Source organism: Neodiprion lecontei, chromosome 4 (assembly GCF_021901455.1).
Source record: "Neodiprion lecontei isolate iyNeoLeco1 chromosome 4, iyNeoLeco1.1, whole genome shotgun sequence".
Lineage (NCBI taxonomy): Eukaryota > Metazoa > Arthropoda > Insecta > Hymenoptera > Diprionidae > Neodiprion > Neodiprion lecontei.
In genome coordinates, this window is record NC_060263.1 from 962,758 (window position 1) to 977,138 (window position 14,381).

Consider the following 14,381-nt stretch of genomic DNA (forward strand, 5'->3'; position numbering starts at 1 on the left):
GGTAAAATTTGAAAACGATGTGTATATTAGTTGTATCGTATGAGTCGAGGTGGTCTGGTTAGTTTCAGTTATTAGAACATAGATTCATACCGTTTAATTTCTGTACAACGTACGTATATATATATATATATATTTTTTTTTTAAAGATACATATATATATATATATATATGTAACCCGCAGCGTGTTATGGCCGAAGGTGGAACGTGGTGAATATAAAGTTACCGTTACGTATCTCCGTTACCCGTTGCAGTTGAACGGCATTCTTGCATTTTTACGCACTGAATTTGAATGGCTATATATACATATATGTACGTATGTATGTATATATATATATATAGCCGTATGTATATATACGTACGTTTTACACGAGCAAACGCGTTGAGCTCAAGTCACCTGCGCATATACACGAGTGAAATCCGGTTTCAAAGGTACAACCTGTGCCTCGGGCGCTTTTTATCCGACAACCGTTGTTCTGCGCTGCAGTGTTATGGTTCCTAAGACCTCGAATTTGGAGTGTTAATGGGAATTTGGTAATCGTTTTCTCTGAAAAAGAAATCAGTCTCTTTAACAGAAAAAAAGCAATTACGTATTGTAGGTAACGGAAATCCATGCTTGCGGCGCGGAGGATATGCGTATTATTAAAAAAAGACAAACATTTTAAACTTGTTTGTAAAATAAATGTTGATGATTTTTTTTCTTTTTTTTTCTTTTTTTTTTTTTACATAATTTAGAAAATTAATGTCAGCCGGCAATCTAATTACCGTTAGGAATTTGACGTACATTAGTTTTAAAACAAACACGAGTATTTGCCGCCGATTTAATCGTCAGCGTAAAATTGCGCAATTATAACGGTTGAAAAGAAGATGATAATTTACGAAAAATTATTGTTCGATCATCGGTAATAATCAAGCTGTCGAGCCACGTCGTTCTTGTCTGTAGTCAGCTGATACGTTATTTTCACTGATTATCAATCAATCTTGTTTTTTTTTTCTTTCTTTTTTGTTTTGTTTTCTTTTTGTCAATTTATCGCGCATCGCAGCTCGTTATAAACATGAAAGAGATAGCAATTTCGCTGCGGTAGATATTTATAGACACTTATTACACGTACGCGTATGCGTATAATCACGTACATACCTGCTGATATTAATTTGCAAAAATAAATGAGGCTTGTATCCGTGACACGCGACTTACGGTAAATTAATTGAAGACCGCGGATGCGTGCTTGTAACGATTCTTATATCGAACGATGCGCTTTTATCACCATTCTCAGAGCCTCGGTTAGCTTATATTCATTTTAATTTTGTCAGTAAGAAAAAATATCAAGAGGGTGTTGACATTATTTGAGAAATCTGCAGACTAACTAACCTATATTTATATCCAATACGATCGTTGGTTTTACAAAATTATCAAACATGACGCAGTCTGTGATTGCCATATTTGGGCAAGAATTGCAGAGATGAACGGGCGTTTTTTTTTTTTTTTTTAATTTGTTTAAATATCGACCAGTCAATAAAACACGTAGCTGAAAATTTTCTCGTTTCATCGAAGAAGTAAAGGTATGTGGAATATTCAATCGACGAATTTTGATAAATTATACCGTGTTCTGTAATTCGTGGTTATATCTTGAAAACAGAGTTAAAAGTTCGAAGAATAATGTTTGATCGTTTGATGTTCGCGATCTTTTACGTTTCGTTTCTTGCACCCAGCTTTCCAACTCTCTCCCTTTACTTTTTTCTTCTTCTCCGTTTGAAACCTTTTGGGAAATAAGAACGGAAGGATGAGAATCTCATCCTTGAATAAATGTTTCAATACTGTGTATACGGATGTGTATATGTATCTAAGATAAGTTCTGTATAAGCCTTTGGGAAATACATGCGAGAGAAAACGTTTGGAATATCTACCTTATTCAAGTGTATGAGAAACCAGAGCTGCGCTTGGGGTTAAAAAGGAAAACCACACACCCCAAGCTATATTGTGCGTAACATTTTTTCTTATACACATTTGTACATCCCCATGTATCTGGTATATGGTATACGAATATCCGATTCGATAGTTTTTTTTTTATATCTAGGTACCTACGTTTTCGAATTACATAATCCAGTTTATTTATTCCTCACGATTCCGCTATCAAAACTCGAATTATACGGACGCGCTGTTTGTAACAAACTATTTAGCGACGTTTTTTTTTTTTAACTCTCATTTCAACTGATTTTACATAAATATCAAATAGAATATAAAAGCCGTTCGTTTTTTTATTTCACTTCTCTTCCTCGTCGCAGGCGAATTTTCCCTGCAACGGTTGCAATTTCTCGAATAATAATTTTACCTTTACTTTCTTTCTACTTATCTAGGTAGGTACACCTATATTCTGTAATTTTATTTGTTCCCCGATGTTTCATTCGTTCTTATTCTCGCTGCCTCGAATACAATTTCCAATTGTTCGTTATCCCACCCTTGCGGACTCGATTCGCTTATCGTCTTCGAGTGCGTGCAACGATTATCACTACGGGAAAGAACTGCGTTACACGCGCCCCTATTCAATTCGCTCCTACAGCATATGGCGTATTGTTGGCGTTATGCGTGCACGACGAGCTATACGTTTGGCTATCTCACGCGGTTACACGATTTTTACATTAAGGGGAACAAGCGTGTCGCCCGTGAGTGAATTACTTTGACTGAGAAATCGCGAAATCAAGGATCAGCGGCGACCACGTGTTGTGATTACCGTTATATTTCAAAAAAACAAAAATAAAAAGCATCATGAAAGAGAGAAATCACCACTTTGATCTTTCTTTATATTGTATTTTCGCTACTCTTACGTTCGTAATCCCGGCCATTCTGATTTTCGGCTTTTCTCATTTTTTACACTCACTCGTCGAGTAAGCCGCGCTGTCTAATTGTAAGTATATTTTAATTTTCGGAATTTTACTCCATCGAAACTTTGCTCTATCGGTACTTAAACTTTCGGAACCTTGAGCCGTCGGCTTTACAACCATTCGAGACTTTGTAATTTCATCAAACTTCAAGTTTCGCCTGCAAATAATTCGTAATCAAGCGCTTTCGTAAATTTTAAAAATCGGAACTTGGACCCCGTCCTTCCGTAAATCGCGATATTTGCTACGCTCGAAATAACAAATTCTTCTTTTACTCGACGCCACGAAAGGCTCGATATTCTTCGGCTCGCATACCGACGTGATTTAAATGTAAATGTGTAATTTATGAAACAGCAATGTTTAAAAACCGGAATTCGTGTGAAGTTTTCATGCGCGGCGTGCTCTCGAAGGCAGATGGAAGAAAAAAGGAGTAATTCGAGGATTATGGCGCGTGTGTGTGTGTGTGTGTAAATAAAATACAACGTATTTACATGCAACGCATTCAGCGTTTTAACGCCGAGTCTCTTCTGGCTGAGGTTTCACGGGTCCATCTCTTTTTCTCCCTCCTTCTTTCTTTCCTTCTTTCTCTCCCCCTCCCCTTCTCGTCACTGTTTTCTACACCGTGACTATACACCGTCGGATATCTGAGACTACCAACTGGTTTTCTCGCGAAGAATTTTTTCGGGTCAATCATGGCCATCGGCATCTCTCCACTTCGGTCATCTTTATATCGGAACCAAGAAGCTTGTACGGATAGAGAAACACGCTTTGAATTTCAAACGAACGATTCGACGGTACGCCAACGATTTATATAAGAAGAGGATATAAAATGAATGTAAAAAAATTTACTACAATTTTAAGTAATTCGGATAGCAAATTGTCGCTGTAAATATCTTCGACAGCTTGCAAAAGGCGCGTGAAGCATTTGAATCTTAATTTTATTTTGTATCCGAACTTTGCTGATCCAAACGATCAACGATTTTTCTTTACATAACATGTTACTTCGACAATTTATCACTCGACTATGAATACATAAAAAATTTCATCGATAACAGCCAACTTTTCCGCCATTAGGACCAGGTACTAAAATTTACGAAACTCGAGTTTCAAACTAACCGTTCCAAGAAATACGAAATAACGAATGAATCGATTAATCTTGACCGATTCAATCGAGTCGCGTTCGATTATTTTTTTCCACTCGATTAATCGACGCGGCAATTATTCTCAGCTTAGAGGGCATCGCTTCAACGACGTCTCGCGACACGTGTAAAACGCCGAGTAGGTACGTCGATACCCTACTAAGTATGCCGGTACCTTGCTCGGTCGCTTGTATAATATAACGGAAAGCAATGCCGATGACCAGAGACGAGGAGCAGCTATTCCATCTACGATCCTCTCCCTGCCTTGTCCCATTTACAGCTCTTCTCGCATCGGCATGATTTTCCGACAGAGAGATCGTTTCGTGAAAATTTTACCAATGGACGATATTGAGGCTAATGCTTCGTTTACATTCGCTTGTAACGGGATGAATGTTTGTTTTTTTTACCCGAAAATAAACATTCGATTCATCGATTTGATTTCGCTTAGTTTCGAACTGGTCAGATTTTGGGAAAGATTGGCAGAGCCGATCCGAGATTGAAATTGATATTTTGCTAGTCTATCAATTTAAACATTTTAGCGAGCAACGGAAATACAAGGGCTTGATTTTCGGACATAAAACGTTGAAAGAAATTGTGATAAAATTCTCGTTAAAAGTTTAACCTGTACCCATGCATACATAAATACATGGTATATTATTTTGAAAAAATCTTCCATTTTCCATCGTCGTTATGGAATTAGATTAGATCAGGTACACACGGTTGTAGGTGGTAAAAAAAAAAGAAGAAACGATGGAACAGCGAAACGCGTAAAGAAATACTTGCCGCCGGTTGCAATCGACAATCAACGAACCGCGAAATCGAGTCCAGCAATTGTCGCGTTCGACGATCGCACAGCCGACTGGGATTACATCCGCAAATTCTGAGATGCTGCGGCGAATGTGTAGAGAATGAGATGCAAACGCGCCGTGCGGATTCAGGGGATGCATTACGGCGGGTGAAACACGCGCCAATTCGCTTCCGCGTTCGCGTTCATTAACGGAGCGAGTATTTGCCCGAGTCTCTTGCTTTCGGTTCGCCGCGAGATGAAGACGCCGATTTGAGATCCGAGATTCGCGGCATCCCGAAGAGAGATCGGTTCGTCCAACGGTCCGCGGATGCCGGCCGACCAGTTATGCTTGCCGTACCATCGCCTCTTGGTCATCGTCGCGAGTTCTTCTTCCGTTCTCGTTTCACCGCGGCTAGAAACCGAATAGACCGTATGAAAAACCTCTAATATCACGCCGATGAACTTGTACGCGGGTTGTTCAGCCGCTATCGAATAAAATGCATTCTCTGATCCTGCGGTGCGGTTAGATTCTTCCATAGTGTCCTGTGAACGTGTTTGGCAAAGGATGTTTTGTGCGGAGTTGCTGTTGAACGAAATTTTTTATCCTCCACGTGACACGGATTATGTGATTTGGATTCATTTGCAGGATTTGATTCGGTCTTGTCGTTTGCTCTTCACGGTGAGAATTTTTATTTTTTTTTTTAGATCATTCAAATACAATTAATTTTACGCATAATAGAAATTTGTCTTGAACCATACGATGTACGTGAGAAAGTTATTCAATTAACATTTTTTTTTTCTCTTTAATATACGGTTCTCGTCTTCTTTCGAAATTGGATTCCTGATCAGCGGGTTTATTATCTCGCCTGTAATAGCGGTGGGTTTATTATATACGTATGTGCGTGCATATACCGTTGAAAGAACCGGTGTCGGTGTTCGAGAAAAATGTTAAGAATGCAGAGAGTCATTTGTCTCTCATGGATTTTTCCCTCGAGCATTTTTCTCTCCTTCCCCTCCCCCTCTCTCTCCCTCTCATCCCGCTCCTTCCATCACTCTTTCATTTCCGTCCTTGTCTCTGAAACCCTTCATCCTGGCGCATCTCTCGAGCGTTTGAAATTCTTTGCTCTCTATAGTATATTTAAAGCAAGGATACACACGTCGTTTTCTGTGAAGAAACAAATGAGACTGATCTGCGAGAAGGAGACCAAAAATTAGATCGTAATAAAATAAATTGAAATGAAATTAAACAAGATCCTACCTGCGATGCCTACTCAGTTCAGTCAAGCGCAGCGAATGATTCAATTCAATGTGTATAAATAATACACCAAAGTTTTTCTCCCGGTAACTTTCATTCCGCAAGGACACCCGCTTGTATCGAGACTCCTTTGCGTGTGTCTGTGTTATTTTACGAGCTGCGCGGAGTTGCCTCTGCGAGATGAATAACGCGTACGAATGTATTTGTTTGCGGAGAAACAAAATGACAACGAATAAAAAGATATCGAAGACAAATAAATTAAAAAAAAAAAAATTATTTGGCATACCTTTCTACCCCGGCCAATATCTACGTACAGACTTGCTCATAGAATATCGCTTCTCTGTATGGTTGTTATTTCGATGCTTGGATGTGATATTTCTGCAACCGCAAAGAAAACAACGGAAACGAATTAAAGAGCAGAGAGATACGGAGAGAGAGAGAGAGAGAGAGAGAGAGAGAGAGAGAGAGAGAGAGAGAGAGAGAGAGAGAGAGAGAGAGAGAGAGAGAGGAGGAAAAGGAAATTAATCACCGCATGACATACATTCTCGATATCTGCGCTGTAATCTACAACTATAATAGCTTACACAGGCATGTATTGTACTATATAATGTATATCATATTCCACTGGTTTCTTTACGTAATTCGTATCGCGGTAGAGGACGGGTTCTATATATTACACGCTAAGCCAAGACTGATGCACACGGAGTCTGCAACTTTCTCTGGGAGATTTTAACATCGCGCGGCAGGAGATGGATGCGGAAAATACATGTAATGACGGTAATAACTGCGAGACCGTAACACAGAGAGTGCATCGCCTCTTGCACGTATTACATATGCAATAATTTCACTGCGGGATGATACGCGAATGTGGAAGGAAATACTCACATCTGAGCTGAGGCGAGATTACACACCTCCGCATACTCAGGCTTGTCGTACGTACGTAAATAAATACGAAAATGCAGAAATATGTACGCGCAAACGACGATCGTGCGACGTTAAAGATCGACGCTATTATCTCGGTTCGTTCTTGCTTTTAGGTGTAACAGGCGTAGGTATGCCTGCCGCATTCACGCGCCTCGGAATCTAGAAGGAAAGGAAAAGGTGTGCCAAGTTTGCACTTTGCCTTAGAACTCTGGCGCTTACGACTGTCGTGTACGAATATAACACGGTATTGCCGTACCAGTACGTGGGATTTGAAAAGGATCAGGGATAAGATCGCGGAAAATTGTCTATCTTTTTCACGATTCCGTCAATTTTTTCATCTCTTATAACACTGGTCGACGGTGGTTTTTTTTTGCCCTTGATATTTCAGTGGTCTTTGTAAGATTTGATGTCAACGACCCGAGGCGTAAGCGTAGTTTTTCGAAATTGGCTGCAATTGTTTATCTTATCGATATTTTCATATATGAATCGAAAAATTTTTTATTTTACTTTATATTTTTAATGTCCCAAGTTCAAATAAAAAAGAATCTTTTAACGCGCAAAGGATTTTTTTTTTCGTTTCCCTAATTTTTTTCCACGTTCCCGAATACCAAAATTGACGGAAAAAATTCAGGGCGATGAAAAAAAAAATTTTTTAGGAAGTATCTATGTGCAAAAGCCGATGTTTTTTTTTTAGTGGAAAAACCTTTTTCCGGGAAATTTGACACTTGCGGTGTTAGAAAAAAAAAAAAATTCTCTCAAATTCGACCGTGGGAAAATTCGAACACGACGCCTTTGATAAATTATGCAGTTGCGGCAGTTTCGACTTGTCGTTTTACGGGTTTATTCAACAGGCATCCCATACACGCGTAGTTCAGGGATTTACTCGTTTATTCAGATAACCTACACGGTTATCGTCATAGAGAGTTTGGTCCCTCCGCCCATAAACACCGGAAGTTACGGGTGTTAATTGCTCCTTGACACGAGTTTCGTTTCACGGCGAAGGTCAGGCTTGATTAAGACGCCCGGATTTTCACCGCATTTCCGTATAAATTGCGCGGCTCGTTAAGTGGTTGAACACCAACCTAGATAATCGTATATTTTTAATTTTACCTCGTTCTTCTTTCGTCAAATTTCTAAACTTGTAACGTTTTCTTTTCGTTTATGTATATCCTACTTTCTCGTTGAATGCATATTTCAAAATTTCTTCTCGCTTGTAGCCCTGGATAATTATAATAATTCGATTTCATGAAATTTATTGGTTTTTTTTTTTTTATATTTCACGTGTAATTATTCCAAAGAATTATTGACGTATAAATAAGATGATCGTTTTGATCAGGAGACCGACTACGCTACGTTTCGTTCCGTATAATTAGTTTCTAGAAAGAAAAAAAATTATCATTCCTGAATAAAATATGTATAATAAAACTTACAGAAATAAATCGTAGCAATTCAATGTGAGACGTTGTTGGAAGTTCTTAGTTTTGATAATATGGAACGCAGATGTTAGACGAAGAAGTTTCGTAGCTGTATAAATGACCGTATATAAGGAAGTAATTCTGCGGTCTCGTTGAGTCCTCGAATCAATTTTCACGGTCAAACAATGACCGAGCATTTGTGGTGGATGGACACACCGGTGGAGAAAAAAGCGTCAAAGAATTTCTTGGTCTACTCCTCTCGCATTTCTCTTCTTATTTTACTCACCGTCGCACCAAGTCTAACGGTTAAATTTATTTACCACCTACTGTGTATGTTTCAGAAAAATAAAACCGTTCCTGGCGCGTCTCTCTCGTTCGCTTCGTTGGGCGATTTTGCACCAGCACCGAGGGGGCCTTCCTACCCCAGAACACTGTTCGAGAAAGTGGACGAAACGAGGAATAAAACTCCCCGGTATCATTCTGCGCACCATCGAAAATATGTCCCTAATCGAGTCGATCTGCCTCGCCTTGCACGATTAGTACCCGACGCTGTTTCTGCCTGAATTACGCGGCAAATACAAGCCAAGATGGAAACCGAAGAACTTACCAGGCTCGTCGACGGCATATACAAAGTGAGTAGAAAAACATTTTTAAAAAAAAGAAAGGAAAATTCTTACTTTTGCAAACGTTATCAAAGAAGAACAGTACATTATGCAACGAGGGAATAAAGTCGAAGATTATTCCCGCGGATGAGTTTACTGCCCGAGCGAAGCGAGCTCATTTGCTCTGATATTTCCCGCAAATGCGTTAAAACGGAATAATACGCCACTTTCGTCCCACTTTTCAGGTAAAAAAATTTAACCTTGCGGTTGAGTCGTGAATAAATGAAATTCATTGTAATTCGGAAAAATGAAAATCGAGAGATTAACATTATATTCTCGACCTTTCGATTTCTCGTCCAAGCTGCCGAGATAAAAGAGCCGAAGAATATTATTTTCAAATCGCCTCGGGCGTAATTCCACCCCGGAGGGGTGTAAACGTAAGTTCAATTTCAAGGTGAGCCTCACCCTAAGTTCGGTAGACTCTACGATATCGCCCTCCGGCTATTTTCTCCCTCGTGCGTACACGAAGATATGTATGGGAAAAGGTTACGGGGGCCGGTCGGCGATGTCATGGTGCAAGTCTGCAGCTGCTCAGCTGGGATGCTTCCGAATGCTACGTCAACCGGTTAATTAGATTATTTACCAGCTAATCATTTTAGCCCTGGCGCGGAGAGAAGGTTACGTCCATCCGGGGCTAATTCCATCCCGACACTCGATTATTACGGAAATTCTTCGCTTCTCGGGTGTTGTTTGTTTTCTCTTTATCTTTCTCTCTTTCTTTTACGCTCTTTAATTTCGAAATGCCATTTCTCTCCTCGACGTGTGCGCGTGTTTAATCGAACACCGAGGTGTGTTTCTTTAACCCAATTTCTAATATCTCCTTCCATTTTCCGTCATTTTTTTTTTTCTCTATTTTTTCTATTTCGTTTCGTGCGAATGATTTTTTGGCGTATGTATATATGTATGTATCATATAGAGGCATGCGGGGTAAAAATTAATTGTTTAACGGTCGAACGAACAGCTGCACAAGCGATTCGTCGACTGCATTCGATTCGTAACTCAACCGAAACTTATTGTTAATTTAACGGTATCGTGATAGTTCAAAGCGTATGAAATACTTTATGTAGGTACGTAGAATTAGGAGTTTTTTATTATCCGTAAAATGGTATCGCCGTTTTACTTTCAATTATTAGAAACGCTGCAAATAGAATTTCCTACCATTTCTTGTAGCTCGACGTTGCAAAATTCCGATGTGCAGATTCATTATACATAGGTGTAAGTTTTTTGCAATCAATTTTATTGCCTGTCTTCAAAAAGACCCTCGATACTTTACGTACAGTTTTAATCCTTTTTCCCATTTCTTCTTGATAATTCCACCTTCTGTAAACGTTACCGCTGTATAATATTAGTTTGAAGAAATTAGCATCACCTAATCGTATAAAATCGATAGATACTGAAAAAAAAAGAAAAAAACAGTTTTTTAAAACGCGAGTGCAAAGTTCGATTTTGCGTACCGGTTTCTCGCACTGTGAAAGGCGTGGGCAAAGTGGTCACTTTGCGCACCGGTGGGCGAAATTCGTGTTTCTAAGCGTAATCTCGCCTCTGTGCTGTTTCGATTTGAGCAACGGGGTTTTCGAATCGGATCTACGTCAGCGAGCGCTTGAATCAGGGTTGGTGCAGCAAGGGTCGCGGTGGTGTTGACAAGTTGCCCCCTTGGCGAGGCTATATCATAACCCCTCCAGGGTTACACCGAAGCGCACGACGAATGTACGTACGCGCGAGTCCCTCCAGTCCCGTATAATAGTCCCGAATTCCCCGAGTCTCGCTCTCGGGTTTCGATACCGCAGATCGCCATCTCGCGTGGAGTGGATATTAATTGGCTTTCGATGTTACGCCGATAACGCCTCGTTTCGCATCCCCGATTAACTTACACCCATACGTTATTATTTGTATATTATACTTCGGTGGATTCGCGGAAGTATGTAACCAGAAGCGACGGCGACGCAGCTCGATTCGTCGGACTTATTCGTTACTTGTTAGCAGGTACCTGCTTTATCTACTTGCGGAAATTGGGGTGGGGTTGTGGTTTCGAATTTGAAAAGTTCCGAAAGCGCCTGATTGAGAAGTAGAGAAATCAAACTTTTACGAAGCAACAAAGTTTCGAGTGTCGGAAAGACGACGGGTCAAAGTTCGGTCAAACTTTGGAAATTTTTTAAATTCAGAATTTCAGCCCCGCCCCTAGAGATCGAGTCACAGTGAAAAGCTTACGAAGATGAAAAATACATGACGATGACATTCGTTGACGATGATCGAGAAATCTCTTCTAGTCGATTCATTCCGACAAATTACGACGAATTATACGTATATCGGTGAAAATGAGAAAATCACACGTGTATCTGCACAATTGTGATACATGCCTGTACTCGTAACTGTACCGACGAGGAGTAGAGAGAAATTATTCTAGATACGGTTTTACGTAACGCGATAAAAGTTTCCGAAGCCGGCTAATCGTGCCTCGTAACCGAGCCTCTGGACAATTTCTCAGACGTTGAATCCAATGCAGAGACGTGCGGCAGACACGTAAATTATACACCAATCTAGATTCGTATTCTATAACGCGTATGATAAAACTAATGACACCCTTTTCACCGTCATATCCGTAACATCGTGTAGATATTAATACCCAGTGCTGCGTACGAACGAGCACAAATGTAGAATTAGAAATATGATGGGAAAAAAAAATATAAAATAAAACAAATAAAAACTGGAAGATAAATTATCATCGAAAGAATAAGAGAGCTGTGTATTTATACCGTGTACCTTTATACTTGTTGTGTATCCAAGGCATGATAGGAATAAAATAAAACAGCGGCACGGCAGCCGCGTACCGAGCGAGGCTGATTGTATAACGTTTTCTCGCCTTTCCAATCTCACGACTAGACTCGCGACTAGGTGCAAAATTCTCGATAGAACAGCCGTTGGGTTAGATCTTTTGTGCAGAGCCGAGTTAAACTGTAAACCGCGGAATAATACGTCTGTCGCAATATTTTGTATCGGATACCGATGCAAAGAGTGAGGGCTTAACGCTTTGCCAATAATACAATAATTTCCACAATCCTGCCAGGTTGAATCATATTTTATACGAATCGCTGAGAGTCTTGGAACAAAGATTTAAGGAGAAAAAACACGGCTCATTTTCTTATTCTTCGTATTGCTTTCAACCAGACATTAAATAACCGAGGTACGAGTTGTTCTTACAAGTTTTAAATTAACTTGCAAATTTCATCTCACGTCGTGCCGAATTTCGTAGTCTGGGTGTGCGAATTTCAAACGTTTCTCGATAAGAAGAAAACAAAAAAAAAGAGAAAAAAAAAATTTACCAGTAATTTATTATACAGAGAAACTCGTGTCAAGCGAAATAAAAATATATGTTGAACTTTAAATTGCCTCTAATTTCTGAAATCGAATAAATTACATATTAATTCAATATTCTACGTGCAATAACGAATAAATTGGCAAGGTTCTTCGAGAGTGTCGTATCGCCAATTATCATCGGCATTCGCCAGAATCAACGGGCTAGTGCCTTATTTTTGTTGTTTCGTTTTGCTCTCTTTTTCGCCTATATCGTTTTGGCCAAAATCTCTCAGCTTACATAAAGCTAAATCGCAGTATGATTAGGTATGTCAGATGCGTTCTGATTTTACCTACGGCCATACATCATTCGGCGAATCCTTTCGCATGAATAATTCACCGTAGTTCGCAATTTTATTTTCCACATCGTCATCGCATAGTAAGCGATTTAACGCAGCTATGTAAGAATACGTATAACTTGGCAATACGCAAGCACAAAGGCAATTTCGTTTCCATCTGTACAAGGTCAGCGTCCGCGAAAGGATTCTACTTTTTCGCATCTCGTCGGCTTCCCATGCCTTTTATTTTTTCTTTATTTTATTCGTACTTTAATCTTCGTTTTTTTTTTTTTTTTTTTTTCTTTTTTCTTCTCCGTCGTCGTTTCTTTGCCACTCATCTCAGGCTTCGGATGTAGACTCGAAGTCTGTTTTCCATTTGGAGTATTACGCAACCGAGATAAACGATGTACGATACTTGAAAATGATCCGAAATTCGATTCACATTATCGAACGAAAAAAGAAAGAAAAACGGAATAGAAATGTTGAATTAAAACGATGTTGTTTCGCAACGTGATTATAATCGCCAATCGGGATAATCTGAATGCGAATATTACGATCGAATCGCACGGTTTGCACCGACGTTGTGTTGATAATTTATATTCATCGCGCACTTGCTCTGAAGAGATTTGGTTGGAAAAAAAACGTACGAAATTAAGAGAAAAAAGAAAAAGAAAAAAAAAAAACACGCGTCGTTTCGCATCGTTAATCAAGCTCACTTCGTTCAAGTCTGTAAATCTGAAATTAAGAATTGTGCAACATTTGCGAAATTTCTAATACAGTAGGTATCATTTTTGGTTCGGTCTTTTTTTCCCCTCATTCTCTACTTTTCAATTAGAACCGCGAATCGCGGCGCGACGACTTGAAATAGCACGAATTTTGCATCCCGTCCGTCATTCGCGGAACTTTGGGGCTAGCGAATCGAAGCTTTACTCCAAGGTTCCAGTGATTGACGAGAACCGTGACGCCGATGCAATTTCCGCTGGTTGTGGCCTACATTTTTTTCGATTTTACTTCTTGTCCGTTTCTTCGCAGTGTTGTAGCTTTCTTACTTTTTGCCTATACAATCTACTTTTCCCTTTCCTTTATATTAGTATTATCATTATCGAGGACGAAATTGTGTTGATGAAAAAGAAGAAAGAGAATACTAAAACATTACAAAAAAGTAAACAGAAACGCGGCTGATCTTTTCTCTGCCAAACAAATTATAACAATAATTTCGTTTTATCCGACCCGCATTTTTGATTTCGTTTTTATTTATTTATTTATTTTTTTTTAATCTGATTTTTATTCGCCTTCTTACTTTAGCTAAAAATCTAATGTACTTTACGCGCACGTCACCAGACTTCCTTCGATGAAAAAGATATTGAATTTCGAATTCAGGGAACGGCGTTTTCGGGATGGAGAAAAACAGAGAGAGGGATGGAGAGAGAAGGAGAAAATCGCGGAGAGAATCAAAGGATTTATGGTTCTCGGGGGACCGGCGACAACAATTGCGAGTAATCTCGGACCCCGCGGTAAGAGAGTTTTCAACGATTTATCGTTCAACGGGTTCAGAGATCGCTTTGCGCAAAAGCCTAGCTGCGGCCTACGAGCCGCCACAACATTGCAGATATCGTTTTCTTCCCACAAACCGCCCTTTATCCGGAGTTAACCCGAACCCCTCCTTCGTCCATTTTTTTTTCTTCTTTTTTTTTTT

The 14,381-nt window shown here is 39.6% G+C and overlaps 1 protein-coding gene across 4 annotated transcripts in view; it reads left to right on the top strand.

Moving 5' to 3' along the window:
* Positions 1-14,381, top strand: part of LOC107221175 (zinc finger CCCH domain-containing protein 13) — a 116,333-nt gene that overhangs the window by 13,955 nt on the left and 87,997 nt on the right. For 3 of the 4 annotated variants that reach the window (XM_046736340.1, XM_046736338.1, XM_015660087.2), the window contains exon 2: positions 8,736-9,026. In XM_046736340.1, the coding sequence (XP_046592296.1) occupies positions 8,982-9,026 (45 nt within the window). In that variant the 5' untranslated portion in view covers positions 8,736-8,981. Of the gene's footprint in view, positions 1-5,050; positions 5,480-8,735; positions 9,027-14,381 lie in introns of those variants that run through there. The other variant, XM_046736339.1, reaches the window with a different exon arrangement.